Genomic DNA, 21,319 nt, shown 5'->3' on the forward strand with positions numbered 1-21,319 from the left:
TAATAATAATAATAATAATTAATATCTGATATGCGTTTCACACAAATTCTCCAAGAACTTGAAACTTGCAAGTGACTTAAAAAGTATCCTGTTACATGATAGTTCTAAACGGGACCAATCCATCAAAATTTACTTGTATTCTTCTTCAACTCCCAATTTCAGAGTATATCAGCGCTGCAAATTAAATAACCAATCAAACCACGCATGGGTCTCGCCCTTGCTTGAAATCAGTGCATTAGTTTAAAAAATACTGTGTAGGATTTATTCCCAGTTGGAACTAAAGACAACCTCGAAGGCCCTCTCTCTCCCTTTGCATCTACAAATCCGCCTTGTTAAGTTTATATACTAAATAATGAGTACATCCTGTTTCGTACTTTTTTCTTTAATCTTCAAAATCAGGTGATACATTGGACAACTTGAGAATATGACCTAAAATGGATCAAAACATGGCATCTTGCAAAACCTTCGAACTGCGTCACAAGAGGCTATCAAGTTGAGATTGCAACTCTTGTACTGAAACCATATTCACTGTATGTATGTCATCGGTTGAATACTCTGATTTAAGTAGAGACTGTACTTGAACATGCGCCTCGAGAATGTTGGTCCTGCACATTTAGTTGATTCTCGCATTAAAAACTTTTGATCAACAAGAGAGTTCATTTGTATTATGAAAAAAACAATGAAATCAATATCACAAACATTTGTATGTTTTGAATTAGCTTAGTAAAAAGGGCCTTGTAATATAACAAGGTTTAATAACTGCCCAGAGCAGAAAATAATCTCTGAGAATAGAAATCCAAACGCCAAACATCAGGATGGTAAAAACATGTCAAGGGAGAAGAAATCATACTTTATTGGTCTAAAAAGTATTGCACGGGTCGAAGGATTCTGGAGATAAAGCTTCATTTTACTCATCACCCCTGGCAACTCTTGTTGGATAGCAGAACTCACCTGTCGCACATCCAAGTGTTAGTTATCAGAGGACCATATATTAACAAAGTATTTCAAACACCCTGAACTGGATGGAAATTACACCAAAACTACACTGCCGAGGGAAACACGAAATTCAAAGTGTACCTTTTGAACAAGTTCAGCAACTTTTTCTGGAGTTGCAAAAGCTTGATCTTTAAGTGGCCTATTAATGGCAGACTCCTTCTGATTTTGACTGCCAGAGGATAATGCAACTTTAACAGCAGTAACCTTCACAGAAGAACAATTTGTTGTTAAGACTATATCCATAGCACAACAAATTATCGACCGCACACGTTCCACCACTCAGGTCAGAACCCAGCTGTTTTCCCAAATTTGCAGCCTAACACATGAGTTGCTGATTTGCAATTGGGGCCTTATACGGCAATCCCAAACTTGTAGGTACTATTTCTCCCTGATAAGTTTTATTTGCACCACGATCCCAAACTTGCGGGCAAGTTTTATTCTTCCCTTTTGTCAGTTAACTGTAGCACATAAACCACCCATATGGTCATACCCCAGAACATGCGGAATCCGTTTAGAAATGAATCGGGGAAACTTTTCCCCCTGTTAGACTAATGTATAGAAAGTTGCTTGCTAAGTTAATTTAAACATTAAATTGAATATGTCATCAGACCTTGGTGACGAAAGATAACATAGGATCCACAACTAGCTTAGTGACTGACATAATGAACTCCTCACAAGTGGCTTTGAGGCTTTTCTCCAAATCCTGCACGTAAAGCGGGTATTAATAATTTATTACCAATAAATAGAATTGAATCGACAAAATAGAACTTCAGACCCTAATAATTTAGGGAAACATAATAGAATTTGCACATGAGAAAATCAGAAGAAAATAAAACTGAACAAACATCAAAAGTATGAACTATGCGCAAAACTAGTATTTGTATTGTGAAGAACAGGGCAATACTTGCAGTTTATGAACGTTCCTATGAAGTATAAGGGTCCGTTTGGACAAGTACTTTGAAAATATTTTGAGTGTTTTATAAGTTAAAAAAACTTAAAAGTGTGTGTTTGGACAAGATTTTTGTAAGACGTTTCTGAGAAATATTTTTTTTAAAAAAAATGTTCTTCAAGTATAGTTTTTAAAGAACAATTGAGACGTGTTTTATGATATTTTTAGAACTGAGCAATTATGGAAAATAAAACATACTACTTTTTACTTGTAAAAAGTTTTTATGGAAAATTGTCAAAACTCATATTTATTATTAAAACAACTTTTAAAACACTTTATAAAAACTTTTTAAAAAACAATTTTATAAAAACGTTTTATAAGTACTTGTCCAAACAAAGCTTAAATATTCGAAATTATCAATCGACCTTTCTAAAGGCAGGAAATGATGTCGATAACTATAATCATTCCCGATGCTCCCCATTTCTTAATGGCAAAGATGTTTGGCACACACTAAAAACAAAAAAAAATTAATACGAAATGCAAAGCAAACCAATTTTTAATTCAGAATCAAGAAAAACAAATGAGGAGCCTTATGGGATAGCAAGTGATCTACAGATATAAATAAGCACAAAATTCCTTCATTGAACCGAAAGGTTTAACGGAAAATAAATAAACATCAAGTCCCACTTAAAGACTGAAAGCTAGAAAGGTACCTTCTTGGCATCAATTTGACTTTCCAAAACTCGTGGAGAAAGAGTTCTCGCCAACGAAGTGGACCTTGACCAATCAAACAATGAGGCCTGACCTCTAAGAATTCGTCTCAAATGCTCCTGGTTAGTGCAAAATAAAGAAAATGATTATCATGGCCAACAATTAACAGATGTGAAGCATCTCTGCGATCTCAAAATAGTTAGTTCAGAGTGTATGTTCAGAGTGCATACCACTCAGAGTGCATATCATAGAGGTCAATAGGTGTAGTATCAAATACATTGTCCATATAAAAAAAAAGCAACCATTAGATACACGAAACAAAACCCCAAATATCCTTTTTTTACTGCACATAAGACTTAATCATGTGCCTTTTTTTCTTAAAAAAACAAAAAAAAAGAACCCCAAATTTAAAAGTTAGAACAAAAAACATTAGGTTTCAAGGAAAATCACTTACCAGCAAATGAGAGAAATCAAGCTCCTTGTGGGTAACTGAAAATTCGATGTCAAATGGTGCAATCTATAAAATCAAGACTTGATCTGAGTAACAAAAAAACAGTGGTCAATGTAGTCATTAATAATTGAAGAAAACGTATTACCTGCTCTCTCAGAATAAGAAGATGCTTTATAAGGAATAGTTGTGCATCCATTGCGGATGATCTTTTCGCAATTAGCTTGCTAGCTTTCTGTAAAAACAAATGATTAATTATTACCAGCCAAAAACTAAATGAACTGAAAGTGTAAGAACCAGCATGAAACAAAACACAAAAATTAGCTTTAGATCAAGATCAAGAACAAGGATTTCAGAGATAAGGAGTGAGTTAAGATATCTGGAACTGGAAATGAAAACTTGCTCAAGAACTTACATATTTAGGAGATAATTAAATTTTTTTACCAAGCCCAATCCCCAAAGAAAAACCAGTAGCTGTTTGAGAATTTTGATGTTCGGTGCATCTCTTCCGTTCCCAATATCAAATAAACAAGAACATTTATGCACTCACCTGGATGGATGAAGAGCAAACTTCAACGGCTTCCTGATTAAAAGAAAGAAAGAAGTGAGTGTACAAAATATCATTTATGTCCAAGGGGAAGATAGCCAAGTTTTAGAATACCTGTGCCAAACCAGTAAAAACTGCTGACTCTAGGCAACGATACAGCTTGGACAAACAGGATATGGTTCTCTCGAGTGGAGGGTACCATGTTCTGGAAACATCTAGGTTTTGATCACTCTGCAGTTTGTACATGTGAGAAAAATATAATAATGCCTGAATTTGAGTTGGAACAATAATTATATACAAGAACATCACAGAAGTAAAAATTTTCTCTCTCTTCGCGGAAACTCCCAACCGATCGTAATCGCACTTCCTACTTCCATTCTTCTCTTCCGACCTCACTCCCATGGCCGGCGAGAGCTCCGGGGAAGGTTGAGCCTACGACCTTCTCTCTCTTCTCTCTCCTACTTTCCCTACCTTAACCCTAGATCTGCCGTTATATTCTCACGATAAACCTATTTTCATGGCCGCACTTCAGCCGCCTCCTCTTCCGATTCCGATGGCCGGCGCTGGTGGAGGTTGAAGATGACCCGTTTTTCTCTTTCCTGCTATCCCTAGCCTAACCCTAGATTTGCCGCTTCTTTCTACTCTTAGTTTCTACGGATCCTGCCCTTTAGCACATTTCATTTTCTTTTCCCATTCGATTAAACTCTTCGTCGGCCGGCACCGAGTTCCGGCGGGGACGACCGACGCCTATCTTTATCCTACAGTATTGATTCCTGGCCTTTTCCTTTTCTTTTTTTAGACTTCTTCACAGCTTCTGTCCGCTACTTAGATTGCGTAAGGTTGGGTGGTGGCCGATATAGTGATGAGAGAGGAACCCAGGCACAATAGGGCGAAATATTATGAACGACACTTTGCCAGGGTGGTTGAAGAGGTGAAAATTGAACAGAAACTGTTTTTAATTAGGAGGGGCTTGAGGGGAAGCTCAATTTGTCTGACGGAAAGAACGAGGAATGCAAGCTATATGCTGGAGTTAGATTTGGACAGTGCTAAGTGGTTTCGGTCGACAATTGGGGATTATATCAACAATCCCAAGGACTGTCAAGTGTTCAACAGAATTAGGGGTAAGGATGCGGTAATCTCTGTGCACAAATATGTCAATGGTAGAGGTAGCTTTCTGGAGGTGACTAAATACGCTCAAAGGGGGTTCAAGCAGCGCATTATTGTACCTAGCGGATATGCAGGGTGGGGGTGGAAATGCTTGGCCTACCACTTGTTCAGATTTGTCCGGAATAGGAGTGTTAATGAAGCCCATCCTAGAGAAAACAGGAATCGGTTTGGGGAGTTTGCGCATAATGGTAAAGACATATCGAAGAACATTGACACTGATTCGAGGAGCATTGACGCCAAGGCTAATATCCGTCCCTGTATAGTTAAAAATTGGAAGGAAGCTATTATTATCACTAAGGCAAGGGTTAATATCTCGTGGGAGTTGGTGCGTACGGTTTTGGGTAAGGCTGTTAAGAGGCAGATTGAGATTTTTCCGTTTCAAGCAAATAAAGCAGTGTGGTGGCCTATTAACGAGGAGGAGGCAGCCTATTACTTGACAATGAAGAAGTGCTTCTTCGAGAGTAGGGTTACCGTGTCTTTTGAGGTTTGGAGGGAAGAGATCAATAGGGAAGAGGAGGTGTTTGAATGTTGTAGCAGCTGGGCGAGAATTTCTGGAATTCCATGGGACTTATGGACGACAGATCTCTTTAAAATAGTGGGAGAGCAGTGTGGAGGTTTGTTGGATATTAGCGAGGATACTCTTCTGCTTAAAGACCTGTCTGCTGCCAAAATCAAAGTTGTAGGTCTTGTCGGTGGCTTCATTAATAGCTTCATGCAGATTCAGAAAATTCGTGGCCCCTTGGCTGTCCGTATTGCCGTAGATTCGGTCAATATGGCAGCATAAGATGTATACGAGAAACGGTCTTATGCCCAGGTAGTGATTGAAGGGAAGAAGGTGATGGCTGGTTGGGGGGGTATGAAGAAGCCCGCAGCTGTTGGGAGTGGGAATGGGCTTGTATCCGAAGTGGCTCATTGCGTGAGGCAAGATGATAAAATTGATCCAAAGGCGAGGGATGTGGGGAAGACTTATGGCGATACTCGTATCGTTGATGGTATGGAAGTTTTTGTCAATATGGGACAGGGCATCATCAAAAATAAAGACGAGGAGAGTTGCAATGGTAATAGATCTTGCGGTTCGGAACCTTTGTTCGGAGGTCGACAGGTAAAGATTCTCAAAAGGATTTGTCCTAAAGGGGCTGGGGAATTCAATAGAGGATTTATCCAATCTTCGGCGGAGATGGAGGGGGCTATGGCAGAAACCTCTAATCAAGGGGAGAAGGGCAGGTTAGAAGCAAAGAATTTGGAGTTCGTGTACAGCCGTAGGAAATCAAAAAAACAAGTTGATCTTCTTAGGGAGCAAGTGGTAAGGGTGAATGCACAGCTTTTCGAGACGGAAGACTATGGAATGTGGGAGGATCAGGCATTAAAGGACTTGACAGGGATGGCCTCGGAGCAGGATTATGAGTCTACGGAACCGGAAAGTCCGATTTCAGCAAGCTCGGATGTTTCAGCACCGTCTTCTATGGGGTTGGAGGACATTGGGGGCCTTTTCGCATCTTCTCCGAGCGAGGTACAATTCTCTTCTAAAATTCCTCCTTGTGATCAATCTTCTTCTTCCTTTTCCTTCGTTCCAGTGTCGATATTGTCTGAGGGCGGGTCAGAGGGGGGGGTAGGGGAGGTGAGACAGCCACTGTTTGGGGAAAAGCCAGGTTTGTCAAAGAATGTTGTCCATGGTTCTGAGCATGTAAGATGTAATTTGGGGGCTGGACAGGAACTGGTACCGCGAATGGTGGATTTGGAGAGTGGTGAGGCTTGTCTTTTGGAAATGGGAGTCCGGAAGGTGGATCTCCTGGTTGAGGGTTTTAAAGTTAGTTAATTAATGAAAATTTGCTCCTGGAATATTAGAGGTGGAGGATCGAGCAATCGAAGAGGTCTTATTCAAGCTATTTTGAGGAAAGAAAGACCAGATTTGGTGGTACTCCAGGAAATCAAAAGAGTGGTGGTGGATAGAAGATTTATTGCCAGCATGTGGAAATCAAGGTTGTGGAGTGGGTCACTTTACCGGCTATTGGTCGATCAGGAGGTATTGTGGTAATGTGGGATCCAAGAATAGTCTCGGTCAAGAACAATCTGATTGGGGAATTCTCGGTTTCGGTCTGTATTGAGAAAGATAGTGACATCAAATGGTGGTTTACTGCGGTGTATGGGCCTTGTAATCCAAGATTGAGACAGAATTTTTGGGATGAATTGGCTGGTTCGAGAGTTTTATGTGGGGAGAAATGGTGTCTAGGAGGGGATTTCAATGTAGTGAGATCTTTAAGTGAAAAGTTGAATAGCACATCTATAACAACGAGCATGAACTGTTTTGACTCTCTGATACAGGAATTGGAGCTGGTTGACCCGCCTTTGTTGAATGCGAAATTCACCTGGTCTAATTTGAGGGCGGATCCTATTTGCTGCAGATTAGACAGATTCTTATTTTTGGGAGGGTGGACGGAGGTCTATCCCTTTTCTAGACAGACTGTTCTTCCTCGAATGACTTCGGACCATTTTCCAGTTATTCTTGACACGGAGACAATCAAGTGGGGACCATCTCCCTTTCGATTTGAGAATGTGTGGCTTAAAGACACAAGCTTCAAATCCTCTATCGTCTCATGGTGGAACAATGCAGCATTTCAAGGTTGGGAAGGGTATAAATTTATGCAGAAACTTAAAGCCATAAAATGCGACATTAAAAGGTGGAACGTAGAGAGTTTCGGGCTGGTGGAAGTCAAATGCGCTAAATTGAGGGAAAAAATCAAAAGACTAGACAAGATGGAAAGTGAGGGATTAGGATCAGAGGAGGTGGCCTTCGACAGGAAGGAAGCCAAATGTGCCCTGGAAGAATTGGTGTGTCGAAGGAATCAGATTGACAATCAAAAAGCAAAGGTGAAGTGGGTGAGAGAAGGGGACAACAATACTAAGTTTTTTCATTCTCTTTTGAATCAGCGGAAGAGTAAGGCTACAATCAACAAGGTAGAAAGAGATGATGGGTCAGTTACTAATGATGAAGACCAAATAGAAACAATCATAGTGAAGTTTTTCAAAGACTTGTACAGCAAATCAGAGGTGATGGGGTGGGGTGGGGTGTTGTGGGATTGGAATGGTGCCCTATTGATGAGGAGATGGCTTTAGAAATGGAGAAACCGTTCTCTGAGGAGGAGGTCAAGAAAGCAGTGTTTGATTGCGACAGTTGCAAGGCTCCGGGACAGGATGGATTTACAATGGCATTTTATCAGGGGTGTTGGGATATTGTTAAAGGAGACTTGTTGATGGTGTTTAATGAATTCTTTGAAGGGGGTGTTATTAACGGCATCACGAATGAAACTTACATCTGTCTAATACCAAAGAAGCAAGAGTCCATAAAGGTGAAAGATTTTAGGCCTATCAGTCTCACTACTAGTCTGTACAAGATAATATCCAAGGTTCTTTTTGCTAGGCTAAAGAAATGTTTGTCTTACACAATAGCAGAGTCTCAGAATGCTTTCATAGACGGGCGACAAATTCTTGATTGTTGCCTTATAGCGAACGAGATTGTAGAGGAGGGGAGGGGGAAGAAACAGAAGGGTTTGGTCTTCAAGGTTGATTTCGAAAAAGTTTACGACAATGTGGATTGGAACTTTCTGGATTTTGTCCTAATGAAGAAGGGGTTTGGAAATAGATGGAGAAAATGGATCAAAGGTTGTGTCTCGAGTGTCTCTTTTTCGGTTATGATCAATGGGAGGCCTGGGGGCAAATTTCGAGGTCAGAAAGGGCTCAGGCAAGGGGATCCGTTATCACCGTTCCTGTTTAATTTGGTGGTTGATGTGTTGGGAAGACTGATTGATAAGGCTAAATCTAGGGATCTCATACGGGGATTGGAGGTGGGCAGAGAAAATGTAGAAATATCTCATGTTCAATTCGCGGACGACACTCTGTTTTTTGTTAAAGAAGAGGGTCATCTTCGGTTTCTGGTAGAAGTGATCAGAGCTTTTTGCGACATGTCAGGTTTAAGAATTAATTTGGAGAAGAGTGCCCTGTTAGGCATCAATTGTGAAGAGGAAGTAGTGGAAGAGTTATCACGACAGATTGGGTGCAGCAGGGAGAATTGGCCCATTAAATATTTGGGGGTTCCGTTGGGAGGGAATCCATTAAAAGCTTCATTTTGGGAACCAGTTTTAACTAAGCTATCCAAGAAATTGGCTAGTTGGAAGAAGGCGTTTTTGTCAAAAGGGGGACGGTTAACCTTGATTGCTGCAGTTCTGAATGCGATGCCGATATATTTCATGTCTTTATTCCGAGTACCCAAGGGCATAGCGGAGCGGATGGAGAAGATAATGAGGAATTTTCTATGGAATGGGGCTGATGGCGACCGACATTGTCACTTGGTTGCTTGGGAGCAGGTATGCAAGCCCAAAGAGAGAGGGGGGCTGGGCATTGGGAATATTTGTTTGAGGAATAGGGCTTTGTTGGGAAAATGGTGGTGGAGGTTTTTGGTTGAGGATGAACCGGTGTGGAAAAGAGTCATACTGAGTAAATACGGGCTACAAGAGAACGGATGGGATGCGGGGTTAGCAAAGAATGTCACTTTCAGATGTCCATGAAAATTTATTTCTCGATCTTATTTGGCTTTTCACCAATTAGTGAGGATAGTGGTTAAAGGGGGGACTAAGGTAAGGTTTTGGGAAGATAGGTGGGTGGGGGATTCTTCTTTTCGGGATTTGTTCCCATCTTTATATCAGATTTCGTCGGTTCATAATCAACCTATTTCCTTTTTTGCATCCTTTGAATTTCATTCAGCTTCTCTTTCATGGGATTTGCATCTTAGAAGGGTGTTGAGGGATGATGAGTTAGATGAGCTAAATGCATTGATAGGTGTTTTAGATAGGGTGAGATTGGTTGAAGGGGTGGACGACATAAAAGTGTGGGACGGGGATTCCTCAGGTGTCTTTTCAGTCAAGTCTTTCTTCGAGTCTTTCTTTTCTAGTAGTGTCTTCCCAGCTTTTTCATTATTCAATGCTATTTGGAAGGTTCCGGTTCCAACTAAGGTTCAAGTGTTCTCTTGGACCGCAGTGTTGGGCAAGGTGCCGACCTCGGATATGATGCAAAGAAGGTGGCCCACTTGTGCTCTATGCCCCAATTGGTGTGTGCTGTGTCGAAAAGAGAGGAAAACGCAAGATCACATGTTAATTCATTGTACTTTCACGAGTGGGCTTTGGGCGCGGGCCTTGACAGAGATGAGGTTGGTTTGGGCAGCTCCGAGATCAACGCAAGACTTATTTGCTATTGATCTCGGACATCCTTTGGGCGAGAAAGGGTTAATATTTTGGAGGGTGATCGTTCACGGTGTCTGTTGGTTAGTGTGGTTGGAGAGAAATAGAAAAATTTTTGAAGAAATTGAAGAATCGGTCGACGAATGCTGGGAAAGGATCAAAATTAAAGTTTCAACGTGGATAGGATCTCTTGTACTTTTTCAGAATGTTTCCATCTCGGATTTATTACGAGACTGGGTGTTTGCATTTTGTTCATAAGAATAGGTTCTTGAAAGATAGGATCATGATAGCTTCTGGGCGATGGCGGATCACTTATCCGCTTTCTGTACATAATCCTTTTATATTAATTTATATAATATGTTTCTTATCAAAAAAAATAATTATATACACGAAATATAGCAGTGCATCATGATATCATCACAATACATCACACATGTACAGAAAAGGAACTAAAAGCTTATCTCCAGCTCAATTTATACATCAATGAAATAGCATAGCGATACCGTACCAGACAACTCAAACTAGTTTCAATATATTAAAGGACAATAAACTTGGAGACGGCACTACATACATGCTGAATTCTAACTACGAAGGGGAAAAGTAAATTTAAACAAGATTAAAAATCCTCATGCATGCCGTGATAAACAAGAGGACTTACCGATGTTTCCAACTTTGTCTCAGTTGATTGCTCCAGCTTAGCGGGGTAGTTCAGATCTTCATCTGTAGGAAGATAATTCGCGATCTGGAGGAAAAACGGATGTACAAGTTACAAAATTTGGTCATTTTCTAGAATGCTCGGAGTGCATATCAAGTAACTACAGATGCAACTTAATCATCAACACCAGAAATCGACAAGATTGAGGAACAGGTGGAAGAAGAAATATACATTAAGGCGTTACGTGCACCACCAAATCTCAACTGTTTTACTCGTTTAATTTCACAACACATTGAAGCCATATTCAAACACATATCAGTCAGATGTCAAAAGTGTTTGTGTGACACATGTTATATGCATCATGTGGCCATTTCCCACCACAGGCATGTTCTTGTTGATGTCACTGTTTGCCAACGAGCACACTCGTTACTCGAATAATTTATGATAGTAGATCAAATTTTATTTCCATAACAAATTTTACGATCACCAAGATGCTTCTGGATTTGAAATGGACAACAATCACTCAACTTAAGATGCTTTTGGATTTGAGCATGACAACTCTTCCTCAACTTATAAATCCATGATTTAAAAACATGGTAAAAACCATAACAGTAGTGTATGTAACAACCAAAGATGACAATAATTGTTGAAGGCATCCCAATAGAAAAATGCTAACAAGTAATGTGGGATGGAACAGTCACCTCATCACGAATGTAGGTGCGAGCACGAAAAGTCAAACGCTCATGAACATCAGCCAAGATCCTCTCCAACGTTGGACGTAATCCCACTAACGACTCACCTCGTCGGCTAAGATGTTCCCCAAGGACTTCAACTTTCAAAATATCAACAAGTTCACAGAGTATATCAAAATTTGCTTCATGAATGAGTTTAGGGCGCAAGGTATCGTATAAGTATGTACACCTGCCATAAAAATGAGTAACATGAAGGCCATTGAAATTGAAAACGAAGCCAAGGAATTAGTGTGATTAGATATTTAGAAGTGAATTTAACCAAGTTGTCTAAACCTGCAGCATCTGGGATAGTGAAAAAACATGACTTCTAACCCAAAATCAAAGATTAGAGCAAAGAAAGCTATTTGATTTTAAATTTCTTGATGCAAGGAATGACTGAATAAAAAACTAGGCAATATTTTTCTCATATTAAACTTTAATCTTCTTCTGCTGGTAACTGAAAATGTTTTCTCAATGGAGAGGGGGCATCAACTTTAGCCTCAAAAAACATGTGAGCGATAGAAAGAAGTTTTTGATATGCAGATATAGAAGAGAAATCTAGATAACGAGGCTGTTTGCTACATTATTTATCTTGTGTGGATGGGATGAGAGAGAAAAGTAGATCACGCTTCCTCCTCAACATTGTCACACAGAAAATAATAACCAAAGAGGTTATAAACAAATTATAGTTGGATATTATTAAAAGGCATAATAGGTTGGTAGAAACCCCCCATGAATAGCATACCTTCCAGCACATGACTATCCACACAGATATAAAATTTCTACCTAGATTTTATGGAATATTATTAAATACCCAACAAAGACCCAGAAGAAAGACATGGAACTATTTCGGAGTTCATTCACTAAATAACTTCCATTTTTGTGATTATATAAATAATGAAGCAGATCTCAAATACGAATTTTCTACGTTAGCAATAGATGATCCAGGCAACACATTTAACCCACTCTCCCTCCTATCCCCACCTCTCTGCACGACTAATCTTAATTTGGTGTCATGTAGCATATTTACATGCATTTTTTTCCTCCACATTTTTCAAAGTTATTCCAAATGCTCTTCAAGCTTCCCATCCACAATGAGGATGACAAAAAGGCTTCTGAACCAAGTATACTGGATTGATTAAATAAAGAATTTAAGTCATTGAACGCAACTTTCATTAGAGACATTCTACTCTACCTAACAAGCAGCATGAATGACAGCGCTTTATTCAATCAGGTCAAACTATTCAAACAACGGCATTTGACTACTAGCTTATGCACTAAGAGAGAATATTTTCTAGATCTTTTTAGTACGAAAAGAACTCTTTAATGTAACTTATGGACCATCAAAAGCGGAAGATAAACAGTTCATTGGTGCATAAATTATTAGGTTCTAATGACTCACAGTGGATCGATTAGAGGAGCCAAACTAGAAACATCTTCTGCAGATGAAGGGAAGAAATGGTCAAATAGTTGATGCTCAAGCTGACACACCTGGAAAACAAAAATTTGATAATCAAACTGACACAACAGCAAATTTAGTCATCTAAATAATCTTTGTCCGGCAATCTCATATCAGTGACAAGACAAAAACAGGCATACACAAATTAAATAAACATGAAAAATATTATCCACAATCATCATATATTCCATTCCTGATATGTGTGAAATTTAACAACTCCAAAAAGCGGGTAACAACTAAAGATATATCTTCTGCATGGGAGAAAACTGGAGTGATCTATATTTTACCCCAGTATCTAAGGTCATCTCCAACCACAAACACCATTTTGGTGCAAGTTTTGCACTAAAATAGTGCAATTTCTGCACCAAATACAACATCCATCTCCAACTCATTTACACCAAATCTTACATCAAAAGGAATATTCTCGGAATATTCCTTTTATTTCACATATATTTGTAGTCCAATTTGCATTTTTATTTTAATTATTGCATTCATATTACATAATTTTATTATTTATAAATCATCATTTAATAATTTAAATTTTATTTAAATAGATAAATATTATTTTTTATTTAAAATAAATATTTATTGATTAAATAATATAAATAATTAAAATAAAAAAATTTTGTTCGAATATTTAATTATTAAAACAATAAAATAAATATTTAATTATTATTTATAAATATCAAAAACAAATAAAAAGGATTAAAAAAAGAAAAAAAAAAAAGAAAAAGATTGCACCAAATTTGGCGCAGGCCTTTTGGTGCAGAATCTGGGGGGCGCTATTTTGGCGCAGAGAATAGCGCCCCCCATTGGAGATGAAACGCACCATTTTGCGCAGCGTTGGAGATGGCGTAAGGGATGAGAGTTGTTGTCAGGCTGTTATCTACAAAGAATTTCAATCATAGAACAACCGGTCCATCACCAAATGGCATGTATCAACCATATGCCACACTCCCCGATAAATGAAATGCACACAAAGTTTGATGTAGCTAAATGTCCAACCAATGTTGCTAAAAGCATTTTACAGAAAAAAGGTGCCAGTTAAGTGACGCAAGTTGCGCAAGATTCTATTTCATATTAAAAAAAAGCATCATTAACAAGCTTGGGCATTCAAAAAGAAACAAGGAGCAGTTAAATAATAATAATAATAATAATAATAATAATAAAGTAAAAGAAACAAGGACCAGTTTTATTTTTATTTTTTAAAAAAAGGAAGAAAAAAGGACCTGGTAAGGAAGAAAAATCATGATTGAAGAGAATAATTGATGGCAAAATAAATGAAAACTTAAAATATATTCTTACGCTTTTAAAGACATGAACAGTACACGTATTTGTCATTTTTCCTGAGTTGGTCTGGAACTATTGTGGTAATTTCCAGCTTTATACAGTTAAATTTTTTTTTATGTACATTACAGTCATACAGATAACTACTTAACAAATGCCAAAATTTTGGACAAATGCTAAAACGGTGGCATCGATCCCAGTAATACCTTGAGTCTCTCTGACTTGAGCAAGAAACTGAAATGTAACGAGGATTTTTTCCACATAAAAATTCATTCAATCTAACATGTCTAATGATACAACCAACCAAGCTACCCAACATTACTTGACGACCATGACTTGGGAGAGAGAAATGCGATAACTTTTGAGTTCCATGAAAATTCTTATGGGCGTCAAACTCTGCCCACAAGTCCATGAGTACATTTACCAAAGTGCTTGATACACTTATCTAATTGTGGATCATTTTCTCAACACAGAAATATCAAGTCGCCGGAGTAACATGAGCAGGAGAACTTGATCAATGCTTGTGCTTTGAGGGAACAAGAAGGTACTGACACCACAAGAAAGATAACTTAGTTTTCCTATTTTGGACCAACCTTCACTGTCCAACTTTAACTAAATTTAGAACATAATCATAGACCAATGAAAAAATTAAATCAAGACAACCTGCATTAAGTATGCACATCCAGATCTAGTCAATGAAGGCAAGGCTTCTTTCTTGGAAAATTCGGAAATGCGTTGCTGTACTATGCCTTTCACCTAGAAAAGGTAAGGTCAAAGAGCAAATAAGAGCAGAATAAAATTAAAGATTACAGGTACAGATGGACAAAACAAAAGGATTATCAACTTGAGGTGGCATGTAGACAGCATTGAAGAGAGGAATTCACTCTGTAACTGAGAGTGGTGGGGCAGTTTTACTTTTTCTTTCCCTCTCGTTTTATTTTTCTTCGGGTGGTAAGGGGTGGGACTGAGGCAGATTTACTCACCAACAGAAGTCTCTGTTCACAGTAAAGTTTGTGGCATTCTGTGAGTATCTGGACATATTCCTTTCGGAGTTTTCTACTTTCAATTTCCTCCAACACTGGCTTGAGCTGCAAAATGCAACCTCTTTTCAGAATAATCAACTCAAAAAGAGTAAGGGCATGCACCATAGTTTCAGTTTCTCCGCTAATCATCTTCCATGTTAAGTTTTATTCGGGCAGAAGATTGGAATATTAACAACCAAGAAGGATGGAAACTTTACCTCATTTGCTGCTGCCTTGAACCTAACATAAATAACAGATGCTTCTACACCCTCCGAAACTGTTGCTTTGTTGCCAGCATTGCTTCTAATTGCTGCCAGTACCTAGAGAGTGAAACTGGAAGATGTAACTATTTTTCTGAACAAACAAACACAAACTTAATCGTTTACAATAAAAGCAAATCAGATATACCTGAGATGAGGTATTCTTGAGAACAGAGAGAACTCGAGAACGAATCATTCCTAAAGCTCGGGACTGTTCCATGATTAAAATATAGTCATATATAACCTAGACAAGAAAAAAGTCTACAAGCCGAAAACTAAAATTTCTGTCAGCGAAACTGCTTTATATGAACCGCCACCATAAAGTGTAAATACCTGAAGTTGTCTGAACTTGACCAAGTACACGTTGCACTCAGCGTACTGTGGGTTACTCTCAACATATCTACACTCAGTAAAAGAAAATTGTAATATTAAAATCACAAATTCCTTGAAAATGTTGGCTAAGTGATAAATTCACCAAGATAATAATGCCTGGGTATAGCTACAATCCTGCCGTTCATGCATTATTATAATTAACATTTTCAGAATCATGAGATGAATAATGTTCATACAAGATAAGTACCACATAGTAGACGAGTTATTGACTTGACGAGACTCGAGAGGCATCCTCATTACATATGATATACTAGTAATCACTAATCTCATGGTTCAGTAAATCCATTCAAGATGGCTGTGTATGATATCACTTACGATATGCACTCGTCAAGCCTTTTGAGCAGAGGGAGGAAATTTTCATGCGTGACATTCATGCTTGGAGAATAAAAGCTAGTGGCAACCTGCAAATAGTCACATGGACAATCATGAAAATATTCAAAAACACATACTCCAAATTTATTGACTAAAGGAACCTAACTTGAGTTGGCATGCTGACTTTATCTTAATTTTAACGTATTTTTTTATTAATACGTGTCAAGATTTAAAAATGTATTTTCCAACAAGTTTCATAAAAGTCATATTTGACAACAAGTGAATTCATTGTTCAGATCAACTTGCATGAAGCCATAAAAGTCGAAAATTAATACGATGTACAATATGTGTATGTGAGAGGCAAAATGAAAAGTTAGATTATGTAAATGATCATTCATCTATGTTTCATCATTTTGGTTAAATTTTGGCAATCAGGAACAAATGGATGAATGGAGGACTTGCGCTCTGTCAAATTTTTACATGTTACTCTCACTAAAACCTCAAGCAGTCAGGCAAGTAAGAGATTAGCAAGTTTTTTCATGCAAAATAAGACATTTTAACCTCTGGATAGATATCAGGATAGAATGATGACTGGTTTTGTTAATTGACCGCGTAGAACATCAATTGTCCAAATAAAAGAATTACACATTAGAGGGATTAATGAAATTTTAGAATAAAATTATACTAAATCCCCTTGTGCTGTACACGCATCACTTTATACCAAGTTACTAAAGAAGTTTCATAAAAAAATTGAATTAATCACAAAAATACTAAAGACAAATAAGTAACAAGTACGAAAATCATAGTCATATCTAAAAAAATTAAACTTGGAGTATGATTTGGAAGGTGATAATAAGTTCGATAGAAGATCTCTAGAATGAATGCTCATCCAGATGAGCAATTAGTAAAGTGATTCTCCAAGAAATTTCAACCAAACCTTACATTCTCCAGTTCATCAAAGTAGTTGAGCTTAACACGAAGTGATTCGGCAAATTCAATTAACTTTTGCTTCTCCATCAACTGCAACAACAATAACAAATGAACTAGGTGAGAAAATTTACTGCATTATAAAGTCTCATCCTAATATTACCTAACTCATTTCTTATCTGTAAATTCTCTCAATAATGATCAACATCTTGGTTTAATATAGACAGATTTATGATGATTTTGGAAAACATCGAAGAGGCAAATGACCTACTTCGTTATTTCTGATTGAATTTTCAGAAGCAAGAAAATTTTATCAGTACTTTTGCCTCAAATTTTAAGCAAACTGGTACCATACACCATTGGAACTACAATATACCAGTCGGTCGCATGCATCGTGCAGAGTCTTCGTTTTTGTTGCGACTGCCTGGTGCTGCAGTTGGAGTTCATTAAACAATTCAAGGGTTTCATCCACCTGAAGCAAGTCTGCTCAGCATTAGTTTGATAAATAGTGAAGCAAAGTAACTGATTTTGGACAAACTTCAGGTACATATTTAACATCTGAACAAGACAACAATAAGCAAAGAATAATATCTTGCCTGAAGGAGTATGCTATCACATGTTTGTATTCGTTCAGTTAATGTTCGCACATAATGCTGATATTTCTCCTCTGTCTGGAACAAGGAAAATATGGGAGAGCACACAAAGATTTAAAAAATAGTCACGCAAGAAAGTCGATATTAAGATATAAAACTAACCTCGGATTTCATGGCTGCTTCAAGATCAGCAAACCACTTGTAGAACTGTAACAAAGAAAATGTGGGCATATTATAATAAGAGTAAAACCACTGCAATTTCTAGACGTGTCCAAAATGTAAAGAACAACCGCAAAGTCGCGATAAAGCCATACAAATTATCCACAAATAGGTATTTAGCTAGCAGCAATGACAAGACTGCAATTCTCAAAGCTTATTGACTGGAATTTAGGTACATATAGTTTCACAGATTAGATCTTCCATTGAATACTCCTGGTTTGCCATTTGTTTTGCAGTCAAGATACTCATGGATCCTATATCTCCTAGAAGTTTACATTAAACAATATTACTTAATATGTTAACTCAGATTATGCCAACCAGTAACATCCAAACATGACTACGGGATAACTCGACTCAAATTTTCCACTCAGTGACATTCAAACATGGCCTGAAAAAGTGAATTCCAAAACTGAAATTCAGCCAATAATCACTTCGATCTTTTTGGGAAGTTTTATTTTTTTACGACGGACCAGAAACAGAAAGAATGTGATGCTCTGAAGGTTAACAACGACGAAATTTTGCTTCGCAAACATGAGAGATAGAGGAGAAATAAAGGTAAATGGATTGCACAATCATCATCAGTGTGGATAAATCGAAACTACTACGAAGTGAAAGAGTACACCACCATACAAGTCTCTTCATAAATCATAATATATGTACTTCTTAAACCATCCCTTCCTCTATGCCATATCACCCATCAAGCAATTTAACAATGCAAAATTTATTTGGCAAGCATCACCAAAAGCCGCTACGAGTGAATTCACCTCATTTGTATTCACTAGGACAGTCTTGATGACCCCTGAATCTTCTGCAGCATTGTGTTTTGCTGAAATAGATATACCATTTTCCTGTCTAGCCACTTGTTCTTGTACCTTGTTACAAAAAATAAATAGGGAAAAAATTAAAAGAATGCTAAGTCTCAGATTAATAAGGCAGCAAAAAGGAATATCAAGGCTCAAACTTAAAATGGAAGAGACCAACCAAATTGGGTGGGAAAGGCCGTTCAGCAACTGCATGGGAGAGAGCAACAATCGCCGCCTGCTGTTGCTCCGTCAATGGAGCATTCTGCAAAAATAAAATTTAACAGCAATGTTAGAAACATAAAAATATGCAGCACCCCCAGTACCGAGGAATAAAGGTCGGTAATACAATTAGTCCGCCAGCAATAAAATTCTTGATTATGAAACTAAACTAGAGCAGTCGAGTGCAATTGAATCCAGAAGGCCAAACATCAACCTTTTTATTTGTTATACTTCTATATTAGCAATTTAAGATCCAATTGTTACCAGATGAATGAGCATCAGTTATAATCAGAAATGCAAAGCATAAGTGTCAGATCTATAAAAACATAATAGCTTAGAAAACAGTAATGTAGCCCTCGAAATTGATCGCAGCAATCGAATAAATGAAAAAATATGCAAGTTAAGAACCTGTTCCCAGGAGGAGGCGAAGTTGTATCCCTTAGAAATCGCGCCAAACTTGGGCACGCCGCTTTTCCCCGATCCCGTGGAAGCCGTAGTCGTGGCCATTCCGCCTTTCACTATTGAAATGAAATTCGATTCAAATTGATCAAAAGTGCTCCGTCCGAACCCCGACCTACATGCGGCGGCTGTAAGAGCTCAGATTCCGATCAGAAATGCCGCAGAATATCATCAGGCAAAAAATTAGAGAGGATCAGAGAGCGGTGGAAGCCATTTTCAGGATATATGAATCAAACGCAAAACCTTTTTTTTTAAAAAAAAAAAGAAAAGAAAAAAGAAAAGAAAAAAGAAAGTTCAGTTCATAATTTATATTTTATATTTATATTATATAAATAAAAAATACATATACGTACATTTAGTAATGATAAATAATAATGAATAAATATGAATATGATATGATATATTTCAAAATAATAGGATATATATAAAATAATGTTATAATATTATGGATGTTAAAGATTTGGGTGATGGGAAAAAGTCATAATTAAATCTTCGGAAGATGGTAAATAATCAAGATAATATCACTTCCCTGTAATATCATAGTTACCATACTCGAGAATTTCTTGTACCTATAAATAGGTCACTTATGTAATACTTTTGATATATTGCATTACTTATTTTCTTTGCATATTCTTTGATTAGTTTCTTGCTTTTTTTTATAACACGTTATTAGCACGAGCTTATCATATTTTTCTTCTTCGTCTTTTCACGGCATGTTCATGATTAAATTGATATTATTCTCTTTCAAAAGTATGACCTTGACATGTATATAAATTCGATGCACCAACTCATTTATTTTCGATACCCAATTGTTTTATGTTCGGTGAAGCGGCATGATTTTTATTTTGAAAAATAATGAGTGATCTTGTTTTTGGATTATAATATTGATGGAGGTTGATACACGTACACATATAAATTGCATGAATATAGATTCACATCATTATTTGATATTTAGAAATTGAATATTGTTATAAATATATTATTATTATAGATGATTATCTTTTAAAGATATGTGATCAAGATAAATATGTCAAGATAATATTTGTGAAGATTTGTATCTTGTAATCTTTTCCTATAAATAGGAGTGATTGCGTTCAATGAAAATTGCACCTGAGTATTGACTCATATGATTCTCTCTTCTTTCATGAATTCTCTCTACTCATCTCTCTTATTCTTTTATGATTTATAACACGTTATCAGCACGATGCTGTAACCAACTGATAATGAAAATAATTCTCGTTTTATTGATGCTATTGAAATAGCACAACGTGTTGTCAATACTCAAATGATATTCATTGGTGCTCTAGAAGTAGCACAAAGATATATTCATTGGTGTTTTAAAAGTAGCACAATGAAAACAATTTATATATTGGTGCCCATGAAATATCATGAATATGTTGATGGCTATAAAGTACCACAACATGATTTTATATTGAAAATTTGAAGAAATTCATGATCATGATATAATATATTGAGAATTTTGAGAGATTCCTGATTACAATTTTGATATATCGAAAGATATTCATGAATTCATGATATAATATATTGAATATTGAGATATTCAAGATTAAGATCTGACATAAGATCAAATATATTGATAATTATATTAAGAATCTGAATAGATTCATGATAAAGATGAGATATATGATTTCGTATATTGAGAAAGTGAAAAAATCATGATTGATATCTGATATGATATCAAATATCTATAAATATCATTGAAGAAATTGTTCTCATGTCATAATATATCAATATTGAAATATTGATAAAAAGATGCAAGATTTGATAATATTCATGAAGAATATTAATATAAGATCCAAGATTTGGAAATATTCTCGAAGAATATAATTTAATGCTCTTTTGGTTGTTGAGGATCTTATGAATTGGGAAATTTAGTACAATTTCTCAATGTATATCGATCTATGATTTAAAATTGTCAATATCCATAAGAAAATATTATTAAAGATATATGTGAGATATATATCAAAAGA

General features: G+C 36.9%; 1 protein-coding gene across 1 annotated transcript; it reads right to left on the reverse strand.

The window, feature by feature from the left end:
- Window positions 1–217: 217 nt before the first annotated feature.
- Window positions 218–19,558, reverse strand: LOC140893108 (conserved oligomeric Golgi complex subunit 3). Its single transcript, XM_073302175.1, has 25 exons — window positions 19,278–19,558; window positions 18,829–18,912; window positions 18,612–18,719; window positions 17,791–17,835; window positions 17,632–17,706; window positions 17,412–17,507; window positions 17,051–17,128; window positions 16,112–16,197; window positions 15,737–15,803; window positions 15,552–15,614; window positions 15,362–15,463; window positions 15,105–15,209; window positions 14,785–14,877; window positions 12,778–12,866; window positions 11,346–11,565; window positions 10,648–10,731; window positions 3,706–3,822; window positions 3,595–3,627; window positions 3,193–3,279; window positions 3,051–3,113; window positions 2,599–2,715; window positions 1,607–1,699; window positions 1,078–1,200; window positions 851–951; window positions 218–605 (listed from the first exon to the last, which is right to left on the reverse strand). The coding sequence occupies exons 1-25, from the start codon at window positions 19,374–19,376 to the stop codon at window positions 476–478; spliced, it is 2,358 nt and encodes a 785-aa protein (XP_073158276.1). The 5' UTR covers window positions 19,377–19,558; the 3' UTR covers window positions 218–475.
- Between the last annotated feature and the right edge of the window lie 1,761 nt (window positions 19,559–21,319).

This window comes from Henckelia pumila, chromosome 3 (assembly GCF_033568475.1).
Source record: "Henckelia pumila isolate YLH828 chromosome 3, ASM3356847v2, whole genome shotgun sequence".
NCBI lineage: Eukaryota > Viridiplantae > Streptophyta > Magnoliopsida > Lamiales > Gesneriaceae > Henckelia > Henckelia pumila.